Raw genomic sequence first — 27,089 nt, forward strand, 5'->3', positions numbered from 1 at the left:
AAAAAACAAAAATTAATTTTTATTGATTTTATTTTATACCTAAAAACATTATTTTGAACAAAGAAAAATCCTTACTTGGAATCATCAATAGGCTATATCTCTTTTCAAAACTTGGACTAGAAAGAAATATAAAGGGGTAAACACATCTATATTAGAGTTCGTTTGCGACCAGGTAACTTCGTTTCTTTTTTCGGGTATCATAATTTTTCTGAATGTTTTTGCGTAAATAAAAATAATGGCGCCCTTTTTTTGGAAAATGTTCACTCCTTGTGGTGGTTCAACGCACCTAAAGCATATACCGGCGCTAGTATTGTTCTGAATACGAACATTTTCGGCTATTTACACGTATACAACACGTTCGCAAACAACAAAAGCGTAAAAATACAAATATTTCATTGCTCATTTTTTTGTTTTTACCTCAGTTTTTGTTTGTTTTTCAGTATACTGTAAAGCAGCAACCTGAATGAACAAGCATAACAAAACAAAAGAAATATGTTATTTCTCTCTGTGTAGTGTCACCTATACACATGTACATAGTAAATCCTCTCTATTCACCAGTCTATGACCTAAAGACGCGGATTTTGAGCACATTTTTCTGTAGAGCAAAAACTGTTGAATTTATTGCAAATCTGATTTCACCAGTCGATTCTGCATTAAAAACTAATACATTTGATGTTTTTTGAATCCTTAAAAATAGTTTCAAAAAATAGCAAAAAAACAGGGGGCGCAAATCTCATAAAAATATTTTAGATTTTTTAAACATGCACGATGAAAAGGCATTTTAAGCTTATCAAATTTTACAAGAAGATATGTCTTAACATAAATACGTGTTCTTATAGCCTTATCATATGTACATTAGAGTGACAGCCGATTTTTTTTTTTAGATTTCAAAGAGTGCCGGGTGGAATATTGTGACTCTAGGCCTAAATGTTAAGTGCTGAAAATTTCAGCCAAATCGGGCAACGATATATGCAAAATTTTACTGTTAATATGGAATAAATAGGTGAAACTCGTTAACTTTCTACATTGTTTTCTAGAAATATGTAGATTTATGTATATTAATGAATATTACATTAAAAAAAAATGTTGGAAATTAAACCTGTATCTCCTTTGGTTCAAAATGACCCAAATCCTGTATTATCGCCAAAATTAAAGAAAAATGCAAATTTTTCAGTTTTTGAAAAAATGTTGCTTCTAAATAAATACTTTTGCAATTGAATGCAAAAGAATCGAAATATGTACGTAATTATCGTTGTAATGAGATATAAATGACAAAATTTGATTAAAAAATTTTAAAGTTATTACAAATTCGCCAGACCATTAACGTGTTTCAGGCCACTTGAACAAAAAATTTAGGAAAAAGATTAAGATATTTCGAGAGAAATTAAAATAAAAGCTCATTTTTACTTAAAATATGTCCATATTTACTTGTATATGAGTTTTTGTCTTCGTAGGATACCAAAAAAAATTATTTTTTTTTAACGGCTGTTTCAAAACTCCATTTTCAAATTTTTAAAAATTTTGTTAAACAAATTTCAGATTTTTTCGATCATCACATTGGGGTCATCATTTTGGCGATAATACAGTTTTTGGGTCATTTTGACCCAAAGGAGATGCAGGGTTAACTTCCAAAAAAAAAATTTTAATTTAATATTATTTAATATAAATAAATCTATACATTTCTAGAACACAATGCAGAAATTTAACGAGTTTCACCTATTTATTCCATATAAATAGTAAAATTTTTAATATATCTGAACTTTGACCTCGATGCGCGTCCAGAAATCGTTGACCGATTTGGCTCAAATTTTCAGCACTTAACTTTTAGGCCTAGTGTCACAATATTCCATATTATTTTTATTAAAATTAACTGGGCCCAAACTATGCTAAGGCGTATAATAATTTTGTGCGCTGTTTACAAAGCATATAAATGTCTTGAACTAGAAAAACTGAATACCAACTAACATTTCGGTACATAAACTATTAATATATTTATATGTATTTATATTTTATAATGAATTTGTTGTAACTGTAACTTAAATTCAATACAGTTTAAATTAAATTTACTTCTTTAAAAAATTATTTTTAAATAAATCTTGCTTACAAATATAAATAGTAAATTTTGTTTGTCAATATTGGTTGTGATACAAAATTAAAAAAAATATATATTTTAAATTTGCATATTTTATTTCAAACACAAAGCTTACACAAATACTTTTTAAGGTTATAGATAGCAATAACGAAAGCTACTACTTGTGTAGACAGGACTTTTATAGTTTTTTTTAAAACCTTGTTGCACTTTTTGGCGATTAAACCTAGTCTATCGCTATTAATGTAGTCTATCTCGCGATTTTGCAAAGATTGTCGCTTTTATTGCATGAAAGTATGCAACATTGATTTAAATTGGTAAACAAAAACCATGTTTTCTGAAAGCCAGTCAAACAAGTTTAAAGACCATGAATTGGAGGAACTACTACATGAAAATTGTTATCAAACTCAAAAATTGCTTGCAGAATCATTGGGAACTACTCATGCAACAATTTTAAAATGTTTTCGAGCAGCAGGAAAATTGGGTACCATACGAAATGATTCTTGAACACTAAAAATGTAAACCAGTTTTACACATTACTTGCGATGAATAATGGATTCATTATGATAATCCGAAAAGTAAGAGATCATATATGAAGCCCTGCCAACCAGCTGAATCGACACCAAATGCAAATATCCATGGCGCTAAGGTAATGCTCAGTATTTGGTGCTAGCAAAAGGGTCATAACTACTATCAGCTGCTGAAATATGACCAGACCATCACAGGGAACCTGTACCGGACGTCACTGATTCCTTTGACGAGTGCATTTATTGAATATGTGGCCAGACAAAAAAACCATAATATTTCATCATGACAACGCTCGACCACATGATGCAAAACCTGTTAAAAAGTGTTTAGAATGAAGTGATTAGGAAGTTTTGCCCAGACCAGACCAGACCAGCATAACGCTCATTGGGATAAGCACCACTTTGGAACAGAGTATGCGATATTGGCTTGATTCGTTCTTGACTTCAAAAGATGAGCAGTTCTGTTGGCTCGGAATCCATATGTTGACAGAAAGATGGGAAAAGGTCATAGCTAACAATGACCAATACTTTGAATAAATTTATATTGTACAAATGTTTCAAAATAAAAGCTACGCATTTTTATTGTTTGTTTTTATACCCTTCGCCATGAGTGGCAAGGATATATATAAGTTTGCCATTCCGTTTATAATTTCTACATTTTTCATTTGCGACCCCATAAAGTATATATATTCTGGATCGTTATAGATAGCGAAGTCGATATACCCATGTCCGTTTGTCCGTCTGTATGTTGAAATCAACTTTCCGAAGCCCCCAAATAACTTACATACATGATTCGTACATCAATATATCGGGAATTCTTCCGACTCGGTTGCTATTTAAAATCGGCCCATAAATGGCTGAGATATTAGGAAAAAACCGGAAAACCTCGATTTTTGATCTATATCTGGATAACTAAGTCATTAATATAGACAATATGGATATCTATTGATAGATATTTCGAAGTCCATTGCAACGATATATAGTAAGTTGGATCTACAATGGGTCAAAATCGGGAAAAATATTTTTTAACCCAAATTTCTTGTTGATTCTTTAAAAACAATTAAAAAAAAAATTGATTTGTTTAAATAAAAATATTTTTAAGTATAATTTGGTGAAGGGTATATAAGATTCGGCACAGCCCAATATAGCTCTCTTACTTGTTCTATATACGTATTGTTTTTCTATATACATACATACGTATTATTTCAGGAAATGTGCTCAAAATATCATAAAATATATAGGTATACATTAGTATTTAATGTACCGCATTGTTTGAGGACATTTATGTAGTTTGAAAACAGCGCTCAAAATTATTATATGCATTACGCATAGTTTGGGCCCAGTTTTTCTATGTGCCGCATAGTTTGAGGACATTAAGTTGAAATGAGATTTTAATAAAAATAATACACTTTATTTTATTACGAAACACAATAATTTCTAAACTCATAAATATTGTGTGTGAATCAAGCAAATTGCACATAAAAATCGTACATAACTTGTAAAATTGTTAGTTCGTAAAAAATGTTTTGTGTAAACACTATGTTGTTTTTGCGATAGGTGTCTTTCGGCCGGGCCCAATAACTCTATTATCTGGAGTCTATCCAATAGAGGCTTCATTAAAAATGTGTTTTGTTTTCCCAAACGAAAAGAGAACTGAACAGTTTTTTACATATTCTTACAGAATAAAAAGGTGTTTCAGATTACACTAGTTTACAAGGTTTTTGCTCATGAATTGAAACATATGGGGATTTGTGTATTAAGGTCTTCTAACTTTGGAAAAAATATAAAACAAAATCCTGGACGTCAAACTTTTGAGATATTTATTAAAAACGAAACATATAAAAATGTACATTAAATTACTACAAAAAAATTAAATGTGAAGTGTTTAGTCCTCTTTTTATAATTATTTTCATTTGTCTCCCTCACGACACTTCAACAGTAGTCTCCTAGCATATTCTGATCCCAAAAACCTTGATAATTCCTCTCGAAAAACTTCAAATCTTAATGGAAACGCTCTCCATGTTCGTCACTCATGTGTCCGAGGTTTTCCGGGAAAAAATCCACATGAGAATCTAAATAGTGAATCTTGAGGGATATATTTACACCCATCTGTTCAAAATTATGTAATAAATTTGCAACAATATCTCTGTAATTTTGACTTTTCTTATTCCCCAAAAATTCTTGAACAACAAGTTTAAAAGAATTCCATGCTGCATTATCAACACCGGTTAATAGACACTCAAATTTGGTATTAACCAAAATTTTTCTTATTTGCGGACCCACAAATATCCCATCATTTAGTTTAGCCTCAGAAAGACTCGAGAACACGCTGCATTAATATTGAAATGCTTGTTTTGTCTTATCTAAAGCTTTTACGAAATAATTTAATGTATGTAAATAAGCATTTTGCAGTGTTTGTGTTATAGGAAAACCTCGATTTGACTGAATAATTTTTCTGCAAATAAAACAAAAATGGTCTGGGTTTATTTTACACTTTCTAGAAGACATTTTGATATAGTTTTTACTTTAGAAATTTGTATTTAACAGCGATTTATTAACGTTTATCTACAGGAAAGACGTACTTTTAAACCGTATTTATTTTTTTCCCGTTCATTTTTTTGGAATTTGTCAAAAGAATACAACTCTGAAAGTATCTAGCAGCTTCACCAGAGTGTTGAGTACCCAAAAACGATGTAAATACTTAATTACTACAATTCGGTACACTACAGTATGCATTAGTAGTACTCAGGGCAGGTGAAAAATAAAAACCCATATATCTCAAAATTTTGACGTATAGGTGGGAAACAAAAAATGGTCTATTAACAAGCGTCCCTAGCTCTTCTCAAAAATATAAGTTTCATTCCATGAGCAAAGAAAAATGTTTGATTTGTAAACTAGTGTTATTAAACCAAAAAATATTAATTGGATTGATGACATTGATTTAAGCCCTACAAAAATCATAATAAAATTAATAATACATATATTAATACTTTATGCACCGCATTGTTTGAGGACATTGATGTTTCGGTAAAGTTTTTTTATGTACCGTATTGTTTGAGGAGATTTTATGTACCGTATAGTTTGAGGACGTTACCTTTATGTATTGCATTGTTTGAGGACATTTGCTTACTTTAAGAAATGTACTCAAATCATTTACATTTAGCATTATACTAATTATTTTACATTATAAAAATTATTTTACATTGTTTACAAATACAAATCGATAGATAGCTTCAAACAATGAAATTTTTTGAGTTAATATGATTAGTATGATTCCTATAAATGGTTAGGTATATATTTTTTTTTAATAAAATATATACAAAACAAGTAAGAGAGCTATATTCGGCAGTGGCGAATCTTATATACCCTTCACCAAATTATACTTTAAAATAAATATTTTTAGGTAAACAAAATATTTTGTTTTTATTAATTTTAAAAATTTGTTTTGTTTAGTTTTTAAAATTTCTTTTTTTAATATATAGTGAAAAAAAAAAAATTTTTGTTGAAAAAAAAAATTCGGGTTAAAAAATATTTTTTCCGATTTTGACCCATTGTATTTCCAATTTACTATGGTCTTATATACGTCGTTGCACAGGTCTTTGCAATATCTATCATTAGATATCCATATTGTCTATATTAATGATTTAGTAATCCAGATATGGGTCAAAAATCGAGATTGTCCTGGTTTTTCCTTATATACTGATTTTCTCGATTTTAAATAGCAACCGAGCTTCCGAAAGAATTCCTGTAATATAACGATTCAGAATATATATGTATACTTTGTGGGGTCGCAAATGAAAAATGTAGAAATTACAAACGGAATGACAAACTTATACAAAATCATGTTGTGTTTCTTGTTTTTAATGATTTGTATTGCAAAATATCCATCACCTTTATATATTCTTACGTATACTTATCAAAAATATGTCAGGTGTAGGCAGAGGCAAGCATATGTGACATTTTTATTGGCGCGAATAAACAAAAACTGCAAATAAATTGCGCCAAAAAAATTACGAATGTCAAAGGCGCCGATGTGTAAATAATTTATCGGCGTAAATTTATTTTTTAAATTAAAAATTAAGGCATTTAAACCGCATATATAAAGAAAATTCTAATTAATTATAATAAAAAGAACATAGCGGAATCAAATGCAACAATAAAAAAAAATGCGAAAAAATGTCCTCAAAGTAACATGTCCCCAAACTATGCGTGTTTAAGTTAGTTTTTTTTTTGTATGTGTATACTCCCTTTTGTTCACCCTTGGGTGGGGATATTTTTTTCTAAATTGTAACGAGTAAAACCGTTAACGGTACTTTTCTTAAGCATTGTTCGCCACTTTGTTTTGCATATAATAATCTAATCGTAGCTTGATCGCTAAGACCTATACAACGTATTCTCAAACATAAAGGTAATATAATAAAGAAAATAATTTTTTAATATAAACAAAATAAAAACACAGTTTTATTTCTTTTTTTATTTCACGCACAAACATTTGGTCCAATCGAGCCGGATTTTTTGCCGCACATAAGACAAGTACGAAGAACACAAATTAATTTACTACTTTTTTTATTTTATGGTCATATAAAGGATCGCCATTTTTTGGACACTTTCCGCAATTACCATCGTATATTCTTTATTTCTTATTTTTGGAAAACATATTTACAAAATAATACTTGAATTTCTTTATAAAAAAAAGTGCTGTGAATTTTTTAAAAGAAAAGTGTTTTTTATTTATTTTGTTTATTAAAAATAAAAGTGTTTAAACAAACACTCACATATACATACATATTAATTATAATATTACTGTGTGTTTGTTGTAGTTGGTCGCTTTTCCAACCCTCACTTTATTTGACACTTGCTTTGTGTTTCGTTTTCTACTACTAGAAAATATCAACTGCGGGTTTGTTTACGTGGACGGACAGAATTATAGAAACTAAATTTATTTTGATAATTTGCTCATTTTTTGTGACAAAATAAAGATCTTTCGCGTTTTAAACGAAAAGAAATTTAATTAAAATTAATATTATTAATTGTGCTTATTAATAAATAACAAGTGGTGGAAATAGTGTTGTGTTTTTTTGATTGATATTAAATAAATACATAGACATTAGTGTTTGCTTTTTCTTCTTCTTCATATAAAAGTGGTCACTCTACTGTCGGTCAGTTTGACTATTATTGCGTTTGATTAAATTTGACAAATTAATTTTGTGTAATATTGATCAAATTTGTGAAAATTAATTACAATTTAATTTATTAAATATTATTTGAAAAAATCAATTAGATTTTTTTTAATTTTAAAAGTAAAAAATTTTGGAAATTATTAATCAATAATAAATTAAAGTTGTTATTTTTAAACTTGTAATTTATATAAAAGAAAAAGTAATAAACATGTCTATTACACCACTTGACCGTTTTATTAGAGCTTCGGATGCTCTTATCCGTTTTGAAGCCGAATTTAATAATACTCGCGAAGAAGTACATACTGCGTTCACAATAGGGTTTCACAGAGATGAATTGAATAAGTTGTGGGACCTTGTTAAATCGACATATGAACAATGTCTTGATTATTTGACGACCTCTGAGGACACTGAACCTGATGATACTGAGGTGACTAGCTCGAAATATCAGAATACGTATAGATCGTTTATTAACTGTTCGGGTAAAATTGCTGAGAAAATTCATCAGTTTGATTCAGTGACTAAGTCAACTGATTCGCCAACAGTGAATCAGAATATTTGTGTCGGTCATCATGATTTGACTTTACCGCCTTGTGACGTAGATATGTTTAAGGGTGATTATCTTTCATGGCCTGCTTTTAGGGATTTGTTTACGGCCTTATATATAAATAGTTCGCGTCTTACAAATATTGAACGATTATGCCACTTACTGCGTAAGACTAGTGGCGACGCGAAGGAAATTGTTTCGAAAAGTCCGCTTTCTGATATAGGGTTTGAAATGGCATGGCGAAATTTAAAAGACGCCTATGAGAATCCGCGTATGTTGGTTAATAATCAACTAAAGACGCTTTTTAATATTCCAATACTAGAAAAAGAGTCTTTTTACCGGCCTCAAAAATTTGCAAAGAGGAATTAATAGTTGCCTTGCCGCGTTGTCGGTGTATAAAATTCCGACAGAGAATTGGGATCCGATTCTAGTCTTTTTATGTGTACAGCGACTTCCTGACTGCTCTGTAACTTTATGGGAACAGAGCATTAAGGATAAATTTGCGTTATCATGTTGGAAAGACATGGATGCTTTTCTAACAGAAAGGATTCAAACTTTGGAATGTCTTCGTGATATTCGGGAAACGCCGCAGACAAAAGTACCATCGGTACAAAAGGTAAAAACACATCATGTTAATTCTGCATCAAATTCTCATTTTTGCGTTTTATGTAAGAATCAAAGCCATTTCCTACGCGATTGTAAGCGTTTCAAGAATCTTTCAGTTTCGGAAAGATTTTCTACAATTAAGAGACACCATTGTTGCGTCAATTGTTTATCAAGAACACATGAGGTTAGAAATTGCACAAGTGTTCATAGCTGTTCAACTTGTCAGAAGAGACATCACACTTTGCTGCATAGAAGTACTTCATCCTCAGACGATTCGACTGAAAATTCAAATACAGGCGCGAGTTCTGTCGTGGCATCTCCACCAACAAACTCTAGGCCTGTGGAATCTTCAGCGTCTACTTCTAGAAAAAATAACCCAGGTCCCTCAAATCGACAGGTGTTCCACTTGTCCAATAATCGGACTGTACTTTTAGGGACTGCTATGGTGAATATACGTCACCAAGGTATGACATACCCGGCTCGAGCCCTCATTGACCCTGGTTCGGAAACGTCGTTTATTTCTGAACGCGTGCAGAATCGTTTAAAGATTTCGGCGCATTTGACAAATGCTCAAATCTCTGGTGTCAACCAGACGATTACTGCAACCTCTACTAAACTTTGCTCGATCGAAATAGGCTCTCCTTTGGACACGTCGATTAATTTAAGGACTACAGCTCTTGTTTTACCAAATATATCGGGTAATTTACCATCGTTTGTTATGTCGGATAAACTTTGTGGGAATTTACCGAATCTACAATTGGCTGATTCTCAGTTTTTCAATTGCAGACCGGTTGATCTGCTTCTAGGTGCAGATTTGTATCCTCAAATTATATTAAGGGAAATTCGTACAAACTTTTTAGGGTCGTTATTAGCTCAAAACACGATATTCGGTTGGATTATTACTGGTCCTGTGCCATCATCTTCTGTTCAGGTGTTTAATACCAGAGTTGAGTTTTCCGAGGAAGACAATTTAAACAGCAGCTTACTCCGCTTTTGGGAACTAGAGGAGGCGCCGAAAAGGAAAATAATGTCCCTTTATGATAGGATTTGTGAAGAGAACTACAAGCGCACAACTCGCAGAGGAACTGATGGACGATATATAGTGACACTTCCTTTCAAGCCTGAATTTCCGGAAAAGCTTTCGTTAGGTTCTTCAAAACAAAATGTTAGGGCGCAATTTTTGAGAACGGAAGCTTCACTATTGAGGAAACCACAAATTAAGGAAATGTATGACGAAGTAGTTAAAGAATATTTGGTTTTGGGTCACATGCGGCCAATAGTGGAGACATCGTCTTCCATTTCTTCATGTTATTTGCCACATCATCCTGTAATAAAACTTGATCGTAAAACTACTAAATTGAGAGTAGTTTTTAATGCGTCAAATAGAACTTCTAGTGGACTTAGTCTTAACGATTGTTTGTTTGTCGGTCCTACCCTTCAGGCAGATTTAGTCCTACTGATTTTACGTTGGAGATTTTTTCGCTATGTTTTTAATTGTGATATTACTCAAATGTATAGACAGATAAGGCTTGACCAGTCTCATACTCCTTTTCAGCGTATTTTGTTTCGCGATTCTCCTACAGAGGATTTAAAGCAGTATGAATTACAGACTGTGACCTTTGGCGTCAATTGTGCACCTTATCTGGCCATCCGTACTTTATTACAGTTGGCAGATGATTCTGAGAGTCAATATCCACTCGCATCGAAAATTCTTCGTAAAGGTATGTACGTTGACGACGTACTCACGGGGACTCATGATGTTGAAACCGCTTTGATCGCTCGTGATCAACTTGTAGCGGCATTATCATCTGCAGGGTTTAATCTTCGAAAATGGACTTCGAACGATAAGGCAATTTTAGCCGGTTTTTCCCCAGAGTATTTGATAGATGAGAAACTTTTGGTTTTTGTCGAATCAAGTAGTTCGAAAACGCTGGGACTCCAATGGAATGCTCATTTGGACGTTTTCTATTTTAGGGTGAATCCTATAGCGCGACGTTCGCACTACACTAAGAGGGAAGTTCTGTCAACAATCGCGAAATTATTTGACCCGGTAGGTTGGTTAGGTCCAGTTTTAGTAGTAGCAAAAATGCTAATGCAAAAAGTTTGGCAGGATCAGATAGATTGGGATGAGGATATAAAAATGTCAACACAAACCGAATGGGAGAAATTTGTGGCTTCGTATCATGAAGTCAATTGTATACAAATTCCTCGATGGGTCCATTATGAACCAGAATCCTCAGTAGAGCTTCATGTTTTTTCTGATGCCTCGGAAAAGGCATATGCGGGGGTAATATATATTCGGGTGGAAACACCTAGAGGAGAAATTTTCACACATTTGCTAACATGCAAGACGAAAGTGGCCCCTATTAAATCGGTTACTTTACCTCGTCTTGAACCTTTTGAAGGCCGTGTTATGTGAAATTGACATTCCATTGCACCAGGTTTATTGTTGGACTGATTCTACGATCGTCCTTTCCTGGTTAAGAAAAGACCCCTGTTCTTGGGCAACCTTTGTTGCAAATCGAGTTTGCAAGATACAAGAAATTGTAGGCAAACATAATTGGCATCATGTCAGATCTGAGGAAAATCCAGCGGATTTAGGAAGTAGAGGAGTTACACCTTCTCTTTTAGCTCAGAGCTCTCTTTGGTGGAATGGTCCACATTGGCTTCGGGACAAAAAGTCTACTTGGAATCTGAGAAATTTATCCATGCTTGATACCGATCTTGAGGTTCGAAATGTAAAATCTCATTTCTCTTTTTTTACGAATTACGAGGACGTTTTGGAGAGATTTTCGTCGCTTGATCGTGCTATCCGAGTTTTATCCTACGTTTTCAGATTTTTCCATAGAACTCATTCGCTTTATAGGAACCGATATTCGTATGACACCATAACGCTGTCTGAAAATGAAGTGAGACATGTGAAACTACGTTTGGCCATTGTGGCCCAAAAAGGTAATTTCGCGGAGGAATACAAGTGTCTATTAGAAAAAAGACCACTTTCTTCTAAAAGTTCACTTTTACCTCTAAATCCGTTTCTTGACAATGAGGGTGTCATGAGACTTAATGGTCGATTGGCTAGGTCGCCTTCATTGGTTTATACGGAACGGCATCCTATTTTATTGCCATATTCATGTCGCTTCACGCTCCTTTTAGCAGAATTTATTCACAAGATTTCCATTCACGGTGGAAATCAACTAATGCTAAGGATAATACGAATCGAATATTGGATTCCTCGTTTAAAGACACTTGTTAGAACAATTGTTAATCGCTGTAAGCGATGCGTGTTGGATCGTAAACGCGCTTGCACTCAACTAATGGCTGCCTTACCCCCAGAACGGACGAACTTGGATCGACCGTTTACAACAACAGGAGTTGATTTCGCTGGTCCCTTCGACATGAAAAATTTGAACGGTAGGTCGTGTCAGATCTTAAAGGCCTATGTCTGTATTTTTGTATGTTTCGCCACCAAAGCCGTACACTTAGAAGTAACTTCAGATTTATCAACAGATAAATTTTTAGCGGCATTTAATCGATTTATTTCGAGACGCGGTTGTCCACGTACGATCTTTTCGGATAACGGGACGAATTTTGTAGGTGCTTCTCGAGAGTTGGAGAGAGAATTTAAAACCTTTTTATTGGAAAGTAGGGCTAGGATGTGTTCGACGTTTGGCATCAACGGCCTTTCATGGCGTTTTATTCCTGCTGGTGCTCCCCATATGGGAGGTTTGTGGGAAGCGGGAGTTCGAAGTTTCAAACTGCACTTTCGTAAAGATGCACATTCCGGTAAATATACCTTTGAGGAACTTTCTACTGTCCTCGCTAGAATTGAGGCATGTCTAAATTCTCGACCATTATGCCCTATGAATGATAATCCTAATGAGATAGTGGCTCTTACACCAGGTCATTTCTTAATAGGGTCGCCTATACTAGCTCCACCTGAACCGTCAATTTATGACTCGCCGCTTAGTCTTCTAAATCGTTATAGGAAAGTTAAAGCACTGACTCATCACTTTTGTCGTAGATGGAAAGAAGAGTACTTGTCAGGTCTTCACAAACGATATAAGTGGAAATATCCAGAAAGAGATATAGCAGACGGAGACTTAGTTGTCATACGAAATGAGCAATTGTCACCCACTTCTTGGAAAATGGGAAGAGTCGTTAGGACTTATCCAGGAAGCGATAATCACGTACGCGTCGCGGACATACGTACAGAAAACGGGATAATAAAGCGACCAATTACAAAACTGGTTGTTTTAACCAGTGAAACTGTTTAAAAATTGTTTTGTTAACCTTCATTGTTTCCTAGTATAATGGATCCTCTTACTCACTTGTCGGAAGAAGCTTTGCTTGAGGATTACGATGAGACAATGGAGGTGGACTCAGCTGCGACGACTACTACTACAGGTTCTACCAGCCAGTCTGAAGTTGTCGCTGTCATCGAGAGCTCAACAGCCATCGTGGTCACTGACCAAGAGGTCCCTTTGACCTCACCTGAAAATTCCTCTGCCCCTGCAGTGGTACCGGCTCCTGACGCCAACATAACTACAAATCCTGACCCAGTATCAGGTGCCGTGGAAGCCTCTGGTTCGAATCCGGTCGGGAATTCGCGAAACCTTGCTAAAAATTGTCGCATTTGTGATCGCAAGCATCAATTGTCTTCGTGTCGAAAATTCATAAATATGACTTGTGAAAAGAGAATTAGGATGGTGCTACTACACCATTATTGCTCTCGTTGTTTTTCCGCAAATCATATTTCCCGCGATTGCTCAAGTCAAGGATGTTGTAAAACATGTAAAGGAAAACATCATTCGATGTTACACTATGACAATAACGTCGCGGCGAAACAAATGAAATCCAAAAAACGCTCGCGAACTAGCGATCCTCGACCTGCTGTCTCGAATGAACTTCCGTCAATGCCATTGTTTCACCCCGTGTCATTTTCTCCAACGGCTACTGTTTTGCTGCTCATTTCGGACAAGAGCATTCGGGTACGGGCAGTTTTAGACCTTTGCTGTAGCATGAGCTATATTTGCTCAAGTTTAGTGGCAAACCTAAAGCTGCCCGTCTCCACCGTTAATGAAGAAAAATTTTGCAAAGTCAATATATGTTCTCTTTATGAGGCATCGCGACAAATTTCATTGACGGTAAAGGTAAAAACAATGCATGGCATAAAAACTCCTGTAGAAACGGTTTCGGACACTATAAAAGATCATTTTGAGGGTATGCAATTGGCAGATCCGAGTTTTAATATGTCCGGAAAAGTCGCGCTCGTAATTGGTCCTGAGGTAGCACCGCAAATTATGAGAGGTAAAATCTATTCGAACCCGGGACTTCCTATGGCTCAATACACCATCTTTGGTTGGGTCATTTCTGGCCAAGCCCCTCGTTAAGGGCCCAGTTCATGGTCTGATTCAAAACCATACTCTCTTGAGTGCAGTATGTAGTCTGTGTCAAACTACATCCCATAGACCTTGTTCTATGGGAACCTTTTTATTTATATATACATATATACCAGCTGGTCTGGCCTGGTCGTATGACCAACTTGTTATTTGAAAAAATAAATGAATTGAAAAAAAAAAATATGATTTAAGTTTACATTTTTTATTATTATTACCTATTTAATTTAAGATTTGTTGCAACGTTCTTTGTTGTTGCAAGGTGGCCGGCAATGTTTAAGTTAGTTTTTTTTTGTATGTGTATACTCCCTTTTGTTCACCCTTGGGTGGGGATATTTTTTTCTAAATTGTAACGAGTAAAACCGTTAACGGTACTTTTCTTAAGCATTGTTCGCCACTTTGTTTTGCATATAATAATGTAATCGTAGCTTGATCGCTAAGACCTATACAACGTATTCTCAAACATAAAGGTAATATAATAAAGAAAATAATTTTTTAATATAAACAAAATAAAAACACAGTTTTATTTCTTTTTTTATTTCACGCACAAACAATGCGCAAGGCATATAAAATTTTGAGGACAGTCCCCAAAGTATGCAAATGTCCCCAAACAATGCGGTGTATCGAATAACTGTCCTCAAAGTATGCGCAATGCATACATATATATATATATCAGAAGAAAGCTTATGTGTTTTCCTTTGACACCCTTATATATATATATATATATATATATATATATGGGGCATTTCACGTCAAGTGAACCAACTTTTGAAATCGATGTCTTCCGATCGCGATGAAATGTTAGTTCTATTGGATAGTAATTCGGACACCATTTTTCAACAAGATCGGTCAAGAACTCTCTGAGTTATAGGAGGTCAAAATTTGACATTTTGGCCAAACAGGTGTTTTTTTTTATCCATATAACTTATTACCTATTGTTCTTAGCAAAATGTGTCCCAAATAGTTTAGATAGCTATTTATGCAATCTTTCGAAAAAAAAAATTAAAAAAATTTAATAAAATATTTTTGATTTTTTTTTTTTAAATCAAAAATATTTTTGACTTTTTTTTTCAAAATGGGCCCTTTTTATTTTTATTTTTTTTAAGAAAGCTTAGGTCCTTTCCTAAGCGACCTATATGGTCGCTTAGTGGGATGCGAGTGGGATATCTATCAAAAAAAATATTTTGTAACTCAAGATTTAAAATTTTTGAATTTTTTTGCAAAATCAAAAACTTTGTTGACTTTGTTTTAAAAAAATGGACCCATTTTTAATTTTTTTTTGCTCAGAAGAAAGCTTATGTGTTTTCCTTTGACACCCTTTTTGTCGCTTAGTGGGATATCTATAAAAAAAATGTTTTGTAACTCAAGACATACAATTTTTTACTTTTTTTTGAAAAATCAAAAACCTTTTTGACTTTTTTTTTTCCAAAATGGACTCTTTTTTTATTAATTTTATTTTCTCAAAAGAAAGCTTAGGTCTTTTCCTTTAAAACCTTTTTGGTCGCTTAGTGGGATGCTTGTGGGATATCTATCAAAATAAATGTTTTGTAACTCAAGACAAATGTTTTTAAATTGATTTTTTTCATATTTGTGTGTAAGTGTTTCTAAAACCTTAAAAATAAAAACCACAACAACTGACCGATAATAGCCACTGGAGGGGTGCAATATGAGGCCGACCGCTATTAATTTTCCACCCCCAAAATTTGTCTGAGTTTTGTATCTTGCGGCTTTTTTAGTCAATCCTAGAGGTAGTTTTCAGCGCACGTGATTTTCATTGTTAAAATATCAGGTGCCCCAGAAACAAATTTTTGGAATCAATTGGAAATATTTTATGGCCCTTCTCCGAAGTACCAGTTTATTTATTATTTTATGACATTTGACTTTAAGAAGTGGGTGGAGAGGTAGAAGTTGACAGGTAGGTTATTTATATGGTGGTTTATTTTTATTATTATTTGTAACATTTGGTTAAACTAGATTTAAAAAAACTATATAAAGTCCTGTCTACATTGTTAGGGAAGTTCTAAAAAGGTTTTTCTTCAAGTATGGTTATAATTTTGAAGCAATTTAGCTTTATATAACAATATTTACATTAACAAATCTAGTCAAATAGCTAATAAAAAACAAAAATTAATTTTTATTGATTTTATTTTATACCTAATAAACATTATTTTGAACAAAGAAAAATCCTTACTTGGAATCATCAATAGGCTATATCTCTTTTCAAAACTTGGACTAGAAAGAAATATAAAGGGGTAAACACGGACAAAATTTGTTTGTTCTTAAACAATGTTTATTTTAGTTTTCTGCAGTCCCAAAAATATGTATTAGAATATAATCTTTTCGAAAGTCATCCTTCAAGGGCGTAAAAACGGGTAAAAATAGGAATTTTGGGTTTATCTATATTAGAGTTCGTTTACGACCAGGTAACTTCGTTTCTTTTTTCGGGTATCATAATTTTTCTGAATGTTTTTGCGTAAATAAAAATAATGGCGCCCTTTTTTTGGAAAATGTTCACTCCTTGTGGTGGTTCAACGCACCTAAAGCATATACCGGCGCTAGTATTGTTCTGAATACGAACATTTTCGGCTATTTACACGTACACAACACGTTCGCAAACAACAAAAGCGTAAAAATACAAATATTTCATTGCTCATTTTTTTGTTTTTACCTCAGTTTTTGTTTGTTTTTCAGTATACTGTAAAGCAGCAACCTGAATGAACAAGCATAACAAAACAAACGAATTATAGAAATGTGTTATTTCTCTCTGTGTAGTGTCACCTATACACATGTACATAGTAAATCCTCTCTATTCACCAGTCTATGACCTAAAGACGCGGATACACTCACCAACCTTGGTTGCGATCAGTTTTATTCTCGGTGTCCGTGTCAAGAAATTCTTTACAATTTTTTTTTTTGGATTTATAACGGTTTAAAATTTTTTTTTTGCACATGTATATAGTGAGAAAGGGACTCAAAAGTATACTTATTGTGTATTAAATTCCAACAATTTGTTGTTGTTCCATATATAAGAAAATTATAACGGATAATTGAATCAATTAAAAATTAATTTTATAAAATAATTTAAAAAGAAATTTAACAAAGGAGAAGAACAATTTGTGAACAAAATAAAAAGTGTGTGCTTTCAGACTGTGTTAATTTTCTGTTAAAACGTCTAGGCGATTTCCAATGTGTAGTGTGAGCAATGGCGAGTGATGATGATGATGCCCCCCCGGGGAATGCAAAACGCAAAGGAAAGGTAAGCCTCTCAAAGAACAAAGTGCTGAAGGATGGTAATGGCAATCCATTACGAGAAGGTGGTGAATCAAATTTATCAACATCAGACTCAAACAACATGCCAAATTCATCTGTACATTCTACTGAACCTAAAAAAACAGTTACCCGCAATGATGAGCAAACCCCTGCTCCTCAAAATTACAACAACAATCAATCTTCAGTTAACATCCCCATGATCAATTGGTACCCCTCAACACATTCAGGCCCTTACAACGTGCTAATTAAATCTACAGTCAAACTGGCAAACTCTAGAAAAAACATTGAAATGTTTCTTCATGAAAAACTAAGGAAAAATAGCATATTCACAAAGGCTGTCATTAAGGAAGTTGGGCTCAATCTTTTCCGACTTACTTTCTCCACCTCAGAGGAAGCAAATAAATTTATTTTGATTGAAAAACTGAAAGAATTAGATCTTGAAGCCTTCATACCGAATAGGTTTATTCAACGTGTTACGTGTACTGTGTTATCAAAAACGTACCTATATCTTTTTCGGAAAGTGAAATTCGTGATGAGATCGAAGATAACAATGGGCTGGATGTAATATCTGTCTATAGGTTCCAAAGAAGAAATGGTGAAGAACAAATTCCTTCTGGTACTGTCAAGGTTGGCTTCGGCTCACTTGATTTTCCTAGAAGTTTGAAATTTTTCAACACTATAGTCAGTGTAGAACTATATGTACCCCCACTGCGTCAGTGCAAAAATTGCGGCAGACTAGGTCATATTGCCATAAGATGCAGATCTAGAAAGAAATGTCTTGACTGCGGGAAAATCCTAATATGTCCATCCAATTGTGAGGGCCAAAAGTGTGAAAAGTGTCTTAGCACAACCATATGTGATCCAGAATGCGAAGAAAAACGCTGCATCAACTGCAATTCAAGAGAACATGTCTCACACGACTCTCAAAAATGCCCTACCTGGAAGAAGGAAAACGATATAAGGGAACTTATGGCACTTTCCAACCTATCAAGGAAGGAAGTGGTACAAAAATATGCCCTCAACCAAAACTACTACCAACTTCTATCTGAGGAGAACTATTCTACAAATTTCCCATCCCTCCCCCAGAAGGCTGAGAAATGTATGAGAAATTATGAGGATGAAATAAATAGAAGAGTTACCAAAATTAAATATAGCAAAATTGCTGCTGCTCGACCCAAACATAATTTCCCCCAACTTCAAGCTACAACAATTGTCCCTTCAACTACAGCTTATAACCATCCGGGATACTTTAAAGTTACAGAAATTGAGCGAACTATGAACAGTTTTCTAACGTTACTCTCAAATCTTTTATCTCAGGTCAACTACAACGATGGCCAAAATATCTTGGAAAGTTTCAAAACAACTGTCTCTAACATCAACATACCTATGTCATCAACCTCTAGCCTACCAGACGCCACCCATCATCCATCATAAAATCTCAAATTCACCTCTTCACTTTCAATAATATACTTCATTATCATTATAATGGTTAACCTACTGCAGTACAACATTCAAAGCCTTACCAGAAACAAAAATTATCTTGAATATTACATGAACAAGTATAACATAGACATATGCCTTCTGTGTGAGATTTTCAACTTCGCCGATGATAATTCAAATGCTCGTTTCATAAATCACAACATACTGATGAAGAAAAGGAGTAACAACAGCTTTGGAGGTGTTGCCATCATGGTAAGCAAACATATTTCTATAACACAAGTGCCTTTTTCATCTTCCTTGGAAGTAATAATTTGCGAAACAAAAAACTTATCAAAAAACCTCACTTTAGCATCAGTTTATGTACCACAATCAGTGAAAGCCAAACAATTAGAAATTGAGATGAAAAAACTACTAATCTTTCTAGACACCAAACAAAATGTCATACTTGGCGGTGACTTCAATGCGAGATCTCAATCTTTTGGCGACTCTATCAATTCTCCACGCGGAAATTCTATCAGGGCATTGATTGATGACTCAGGATTTCATCCTCTCAACGATGGAAACATCACCTTTAAGGCATCACTTGTAGATCCCCACTGTCATGGATCAGTACTCGATTTAACATTCACCAATACCTTTCTCAATATGGAATGGAATGTCATGCAGTCAACCATTGGAGGTAGTCACCATTACCCAATACATATAAACATCAACAACAATAAACCAAACAACAAATTCTTTCTTTCCAAAAGAAAACTTTTAAAGGACATTGGAAATTCATCATTCCTTCCCAATTTCGACCACATAGAATTCGAAATGAATACGTTAATCTCAAATTCTAAAATCCAAATTCAGGAAAATTCCTCGAGAACTCCTAAATATTAATCCTTCCGGCTAAAGACTGTAGCACAACAAAAATTCAATCTTCTTAAAAATTCTCAAAATGCTTTAAATTTAGCACAAGCTATTAAACAATTTCAAAAGGATGTTAAAATTGCTAAAAGAAAATCATTTGTAGAAAAAACTGAAGAACTTAACAATATACCTGGTACTAAGTCCTTTTTTAGGTTCATAAATGCATGCAGATCTTCTTCTAGTCATAACACACACTCAAAATGGAACCCTAACAACAACCTAGCATTTCTGGAACATCTCAAGGGTCAAGCAACCTGCCAAATAACGTTACCCAATTTTACTATGGATGATCCCTTTACAAATGCTGAACTCTTAGCTGTCTTACTCAATAAAACTAAATCTTCTGCGGCTGGTCCTGACAATATTTCTTATGAGATGTTGAGAAGTCTCTCAACAACTGCCAAACACTCTCTATTGTTGGCTTTCAACAATCTGTGGAAACAGTGTGTAATTCGTGACTCCTGGAGACAAATTCGCATCGCTCCCATTCCAAAGGTGAATAAGGACTTGGACAATTTCACAAATTTTCGACCTATCGCACTAATATCTGTTTTAGTGAAAACCATCAACCTAATGCTTAAGGAGAGAATTACCAACTTCTTGTCCGAGAATAACATACTTCCAATGAGATCTTATGCATATCGCAAGCACCGGTCTGCTTCGTGTTGTATTAATGATCTTTTACATGCAATTACCGTCGCAAAGGAAGCCAACTGCAAGGTTACTCTTGTTACACTTGACATATCAAGGGCATATGACTGTGTGAAACTTGATACTCTACATGCAACTCTTGGTGAACTCAACATGCCACTTCATTGGACATCTTGGATCTATGAATTCCTCCGCCATCGTGTACTGATTCTTGGCAATAGCAAAATTGACATTTTTAATGGCCTACCACAGGGCAGCTGCTTGAGTCCACTCCTGTTTAACATCTATACTTTAAAATTACACCAAATTGCTGATGAGGACACACAAATTTTTCAATTTGCTGATGATTTTGTAATTATGTCCACTCACCGTGATTTTGATACCTCTGTTCATCGTCTGCAAAACAAACTGAACCTTTTTCATGATATCTCTAAATCGCTTAATCTCCATATAAATTATCAAAAAACTGCTGCTCTATATATGGCTAAAGGTACTAAGCGCAATGTTTCAGTTTTCTTTAACAACAATCCAATAATGAATGTCAACTGTTTCAAATTTTTGGGCAGATATATTAAAAATAGTTTATCGCTCAAGGAACATTACGATTCTGTTGTCGAAAAATCCAAAGCTGCTTGCAATGCTATCAAAATGGTTACTTCCTTTAAAGGTGGTCTGATGCCAAACATTGCGATAAATCTCTCCAAGTCCCTTGTCTTTTCGAAGACTGAATATGCAAGATCCTCAACGGCTCATGCTCCCAGGTATATAAATAAAAAAATAATGACGCTTCAAAATAACATGCTTCGCAGGAGTCTGGGTCTTAATCCATCAACGCCTACGCACATCATTTATGCCTTATCTCTCACACTACCACCTTCTCAGAGAGCTCTCTACTTAGCCGCTAAGGAACTTTTAAAAATGAAAATGTTTAATCCCGAGTCGTACCGTCTCATTGCCCAAAACCCAACAAGAAAATCAAGTCTAGGCCACACTTATCTACTCTTCAAAAATATCTTCGAAAACACCTGTACGGACATTACACCCATGGTGTCTGCAAAGATCTCCATATCCCTAAACAACTTTCCTTCATCAAAAAACAACACCCCTATTGAGGTCATAAGATCGTTTTTCTGTGAAAAAATACATCATCTTAAAAGCGAAGGATACGCAATTTTTGCCACTGATGCCTCTGTGATGCCTGACAGCACTGGCTGCGCAGTGTGTAACATTTCCTGCAACCACAACTTTATGTTTAGAATTCCCAACAAAGTTTCCTCTTTAACTGGAGAACTCTACGCAATTGACAAGGCAATCGATATCATCATAGAAGATGGCTATTCCCAATCAGCAATTTTTACTGACAGCAAAAATGCGTGCCTATTACTCAGACACAACACTTCCTTCAATTTTCTTGTTTCAAAAATCATAAAAAAGATTGAAAATTCAAATCTAAATTCCATTCTATTCATCTGGACACCAGCACATGTCGGTATACCTCCCAACGAACTGGCGGATTACTTTGCTAAGCATGCCGCCTCCGCTGGCTGCATTATAAGACCTCAGCTCTCCCTAAAGGATGCTTATGCGGAAATTTATAAACTCCTTTGGAATCAATGGGACATGGAATATAAAACTCAACAATCTGGAAGGTGCTTCCATGAACTGTTCCCAGAATTGCCGAAATCTCACTGGTTCAGTAATAGTAATCTTTCGAAATCTCAAATTAAAATTATCAACAGACTTTTAACTGGTCATACATTCAACAAGCCATACCTCAAAATGATTGGATCAATAGCCTCAGATCTATGCGAAATTTGTAATGTAATTGACGATGATAATCATGCAATTTTTCATTGCACCAAATTCAATTATCAAAGGCAAGGGTTTGCCTTCTTCAGTAACTACAATAGTCTAATGGATTTGCTGAAAACCAAGAAACTCACTCTATACAAAGAGCTTTTAAGCTTTATAAACATATGTGATATTGAATTGTAATCACATTAAATACTCTTCACACAATAACAGCTGTATTCTACACTTTTTGAATTATCCTCAGGCGAATCTAATTTTGGTTTTCCACGCAATATTTATAAATCTAAATTTTGCTGCTATATACTATTCTAAACCGTCAGACTCAAATAAATACGACTATGTTTTTTTTTCCTGTCATTAAGTATGTATAATGTCAAGTATTGACACAAACAGCACTGGCATATAAGCACACATACTTTCTTAGCCAAAGTACACACAAAACCCAAAAAAGACGCGGATTTTGAGCACATTTTTCTGTAGAGAAAAAACTGTTGAATTTATTGCAAATCTGATTTCACCAGTCGATTCTGCATTAAAAACTAATACATTTCAGGCCACTTTTTTTTCAAAATGGGCCCTTTTTATTTTTTTTTTTTTATTTTTTTTAAGAAAGCTTAGGTCCTTTCCTAAGCGGCCTATATGGTCGCTTAGTGGGATGCGAGTGGGATATCTATCAAAAAAAATATTTTGTAACTCAAGATTTAAAATTTTTGAATTTTTTTGCAAAATCAAAAACTTTGTTGACTTTGTTTTAAAAAAATGGACCCATTTTTTAATTTTTTTTTTGCTCAGAAGAAAGCTTATGTGTTTTCCTTTAACACCCTTTTTGTCGCTTAGTGGGATATCTATAAAAAAAATGTTTTGTAACTCAAGACATACAATTTTTTACTTTTTTTTGAAAAATCAAAAACCTTTTTGACTTTTTTTTTCCAAAATGGACTCTTTTTTTATTAATTTTTTTTTCTCAAAAGAAAGCTTAGGTCTTTTCCTTTAAAACCTTTTTGGTCGCTTAGTGGGATGCTAGTGGGATATCTATCAAAATAAATGTTTTGTAACTCAAGACAAATGTTTTTAAATTGATTTTTTTCATATTTGTGTGTAAGTGTTTCTAAAACCTTAAAAATAAAAACCACAACAACTGACCGATAATAGCCACTGGAGGGGTGCAATATGAGGCCGACCGCTATTAATTTTCCACCCCCAAAATTTGTCTGAGTTTTGTATCTTGCGGCTTTTTTAGTCAATCCTAGAGGTAGTTTTCAGCGCACGTGATTTTAATTGTTAAAATATCAGGTGCCCCAGAAACAAATTTTTGGAATCAAGTGGAAATATTTTATGGCCCTTCTCCGAAGTACCAGTTTATTTATTATTTTATGACATTTGACTTTAAGAAGTGGGTGGAGAGGTAGAAGTTGACAGGTAGGTTATTTATATGGTGGTTTATTTTTATTATTATTTGTAACATTTGGTTAAACTAGATTTAAAAAAACTATATAAAGTTCTGTCTACACTGTTAGGGAAGTTCTAAAAAGGTTTTTCTTCAAGTATGGTTATAATTTTGAAGCAATTTAGCTTTATATAACAATATTTACATTAACAAATCTAGTCAAATAGCTAATAAAAAACAAAAATTAATTTTTATTGATTTTATTTTATACCTAATAAACATTATTTTGAACAAAGAAAAATCCTTACTTGGAATCATCAATAGGCTATATCTCTTTTCAAAACTTGGACTAGAAAGAAATATAAAGGGGTAAACACGGACAAAATTTGTTTGTTCTTAAACAATGTTTATTTTATTTTTCTGCAGTCCCAAAAATATGTATTAGAATATAATCTTTTCGAAAGTCATCCTTCAAGGGCGTAAAAACGGGTAAAAATAGGAATTTTGGGTTTATCTATATTAGAGTTCGTTTGCGACCAGGTAACTTCGTTTCTTTTTTCGGGTATCATAATTTGTCTGAATGTTTTTGCGTAAATAAAAATAATGGCGCCCTTTTTTTTGGAAAATGTTCACTCCTTGTGGTGGTTCAACGCACCTAAAGCATATACCGGTGCTAGTATTGTTCTGAATACGAACATTTTCGGCTATTTACACGTACCAAGGCATATTTAACCAGGTGGCAGCGTAACGCCAGCTGACTATTTTTTGCTTTACTCATGATTTGCCTTGTGAAATGTCAAAAACTTGTTTACAAACATTTTTAAATTTGTTATAAGATTCAAACGATTATTTTATATTTAAAAAAGTGAGCATTTGTCATCGCTTTAAGTGCATAAAATATTTAAAAGTGTTAAAAAAAACTATTTCATTTATAAAAGTGTGTTTTTGTGAATTTTTTTTTGACAGTTTACACGGTTTTACACAAACAAAAATGACTATTGTTCTTGTATTGTTGTAATTGTTGTAGTTACGCTGCCACCTTGTTAATACATCTTGACACGTACACAACACGTTAGCAAACAACAAAAGCGTAAAAATACAAGTCTCCAGGATTAGATGTTATGTTCCTGTACAGGCTGCCCTCCCACTATGACTTGTAGAAGCCATCCGTGACATCATTCTGGCCTGCTAAAAAGAATAAAATGTTGAATAATGTCCCTAATGAAAACATTTGCCTATTAGCCTTTTAGATCTTGCTACATATCAACCTTTTAAAGATAAATTACCACATTTTTAAATAACATCAACAAAAATTCATTACATTTATTTACAAATTGAGGTTTTTAAATAATAACAATTTAGTTTTTATACCATAAATACAAAATTATAATAAATAACAAGAAAAATCATTATCTACAATATTTTACAAACTTTTAACAATTTAAATATATAACATTTTAACAAGTAATATTCATTTAAAATAATGATAACATTTCTTAAGTACAATGAAATTTTTTAATATTCTTGTTATTTATGTATTAGTTACTTATTTCGATTTTATTGTTTTAATTGATTTTGTGCATTATTATATTGTTTTGTTTAGTTATTAATAAGATATAAACATTTAGACGTCTGAATATTTAATACTTTTAGTTTTGTTTTATTTATTTATTTATTGATTTATTAGTTTATTCATTGATTTATAAGTTAATTTTTATATATTTATTTAATTATTGATTTAGTTTGTTTATTTATTAGTTTATTTATTATTATGTTTATTATTTTAGTTATTTATTAATTTATTTAGTTATTAGTTTATATAGTTATTAGTTTAGTTATCATTACATTTATTCATTTATTGATATATTTATTTAGTTATTCATTTATTAATTGAATTATTTAATAATTTATTTAGTTATTTATTAATTAAATTATTTAATAATTTATTTAGTTATTCATTATTTTATTTATAAGTTAATATATTTATTTGGTTATTTATAATTTTAGTTGTTTATTAATTTATTTAGTTATTCATTATTTTTTTAGTTATTTATTAAATTTTGTTTTTTTTTATTAATTTATAATTGTTCTAATTATTTGTTTCAATTTCGCTCATTTTATATATATATATATATTTTTTTTTAAAGAAAACAATAATTAAATTATTCCATTAATTGATAATTCAATTATTGAATATTAAAAATGGCATTTCAAAATCAAATATTTAGAAAAATTATATTTTTTTTTTTAGATTTTAATAGTTATTTTTTTTCTTAAATATAGTTTTCAGAATATAGATTTGATTTGTTAAAGTTATTTGATATAATAAGCTAGAATTTTAATAACATATTTAAATAATAGATAAAAATTTGAATATATCAGGAATTATAAATAATAAAGTAATAGAAATGTTAATTAATTGTTTATTAGTGAGAATAGTATAAGTTTTATTATATAATTTTCAATTAATTTTACTTTTTTTTTTTTTATTTTGTTAAATTTTTCATTGTTTTCAAAAATATTGAAAAAGAACTTAGGTTATAGAAACATATAAGTAAACACACAAAAAAACTCCTAACATAAACTGTATTTATCGAAGTCAGTTCAAGTTAGTTTGTGACCTTCGTCAAAGTCATGTAAGTACACGTTAAATTCCTAACGGACAATAATAAAGGTTTTTAAGTTTTTTTTGTTTTTTTTTAGATTATTAGGATTTTTTTATTATTGAGGTTTTAATTTTTTTTTTTTTTAGTTTTTTTGATTTTTAATTTTTCTATTAGAGGTTTTTAAATTTTGCTATTTTACTTTATTGCCTATGTACTTATCTCTTCTGATGGTCTCCCTAAATTGTTATTAGCATCCACAGGTTGTTGAATATGGTGTGTAGGGATTTTATTTGTAGACTTGTGGAACTTGGAGAATTGTACGTGGTCTAAGCTGCTGTAATCTCCAAGTGGTGATTTTAAGTGGTTAGTGCCCACGCTACTTGACTTCACTCCTAACCTCACAACTAGATGGCACTCGTATGAATCTTTCAATTTAATTAATAATATTAAACAACTTAATATTTAAATGAATAATTCTCGGAATTTTGAAATTAATTTAAATTTTAATTACAAATGAACTGTTGTTAGCAAAAGCAAAAGTGAACATACAAACTATTTGTTTTGTAGCCTTGTAACTTACTACACTGACTTCTCTACACAGAATGACCAGTGATAGTCAGTGAGTTGCATGTCAATGCATTTGTGGGTGACGTCATAATCAACGTG

General features: G+C 32.8%; 3 protein-coding genes across 3 annotated transcripts; all 3 read left to right on the forward strand.

The window, feature by feature from the left end:
- Positions 1 to 8,863: 8,863 nt before the first annotated feature.
- LOC135950572 (uncharacterized) lies at positions 8,864 to 11,365 on the forward strand. Its single transcript, XM_065500108.1, has one exon. It carries the CDS (start codon positions 8,864 to 8,866, stop codon positions 11,363 to 11,365), a length of 2,502 nt encoding a protein of 833 aa, XP_065356180.1.
- Positions 11,366 to 12,143: 778 nt separating this feature from the next.
- On the forward strand, positions 12,144 to 13,220 carry LOC135950573 (uncharacterized). The gene has a single exon (XM_065500109.1). It carries the CDS (start codon positions 12,144 to 12,146, stop codon positions 13,218 to 13,220), a length of 1,077 nt encoding a protein of 358 aa, XP_065356181.1.
- A 5,943-nt stretch (positions 13,221 to 19,163) lies between these two features.
- LOC135950574 (uncharacterized) lies at positions 19,164 to 22,613 on the forward strand. The gene is made up of 3 exons (XM_065500110.1): positions 19,164 to 19,731; positions 20,011 to 21,379; positions 21,428 to 22,613. The coding sequence occupies exons 1-3, from the start codon at positions 19,164 to 19,166 to the stop codon at positions 22,611 to 22,613; spliced, it is 3,123 nt and encodes a 1,040-aa protein (XP_065356182.1).
- Positions 22,614 to 27,089: the final 4,476 nt, after the last annotated feature.

Source organism: Calliphora vicina, chromosome 2 (assembly GCF_958450345.1).
Source record: "Calliphora vicina chromosome 2, idCalVici1.1, whole genome shotgun sequence".
Classification (NCBI taxonomy): domain Eukaryota; kingdom Metazoa; phylum Arthropoda; class Insecta; order Diptera; family Calliphoridae; genus Calliphora; species Calliphora vicina.

Excerpts from the sequence above, each read along its gene's own strand:
- LOC135950574 (XM_065500110.1), top strand. The coding sequence starts at position 19,164 with ATGAACAAGTATAACATAGACATATGCCTTCTGTGTGAGATTTTCAAC. Across the intron at positions 19,732-20,010 it reads CATGCAGTCAACCATTGGAG|CACAAGCTATTAAACAATTT; the intron begins GTAGTCACCATT and ends CTTTAAATTTAG. Across the intron at positions 21,380-21,427 it reads TCAACGGCTCATGCTCCCAG|GAGTCTGGGTCTTAATCCAT; the intron begins GTATATAAATAA and ends CATGCTTCGCAG.
- LOC135950573 (XM_065500109.1), top strand. The coding sequence starts at position 12,144 with ATGCTAAGGATAATACGAATCGAATATTGGATTCCTCGTTTAAAGACA.
- LOC135950572 (XM_065500108.1), top strand. The coding sequence starts at position 8,864 with ATGGATGCTTTTCTAACAGAAAGGATTCAAACTTTGGAATGTCTTCGT.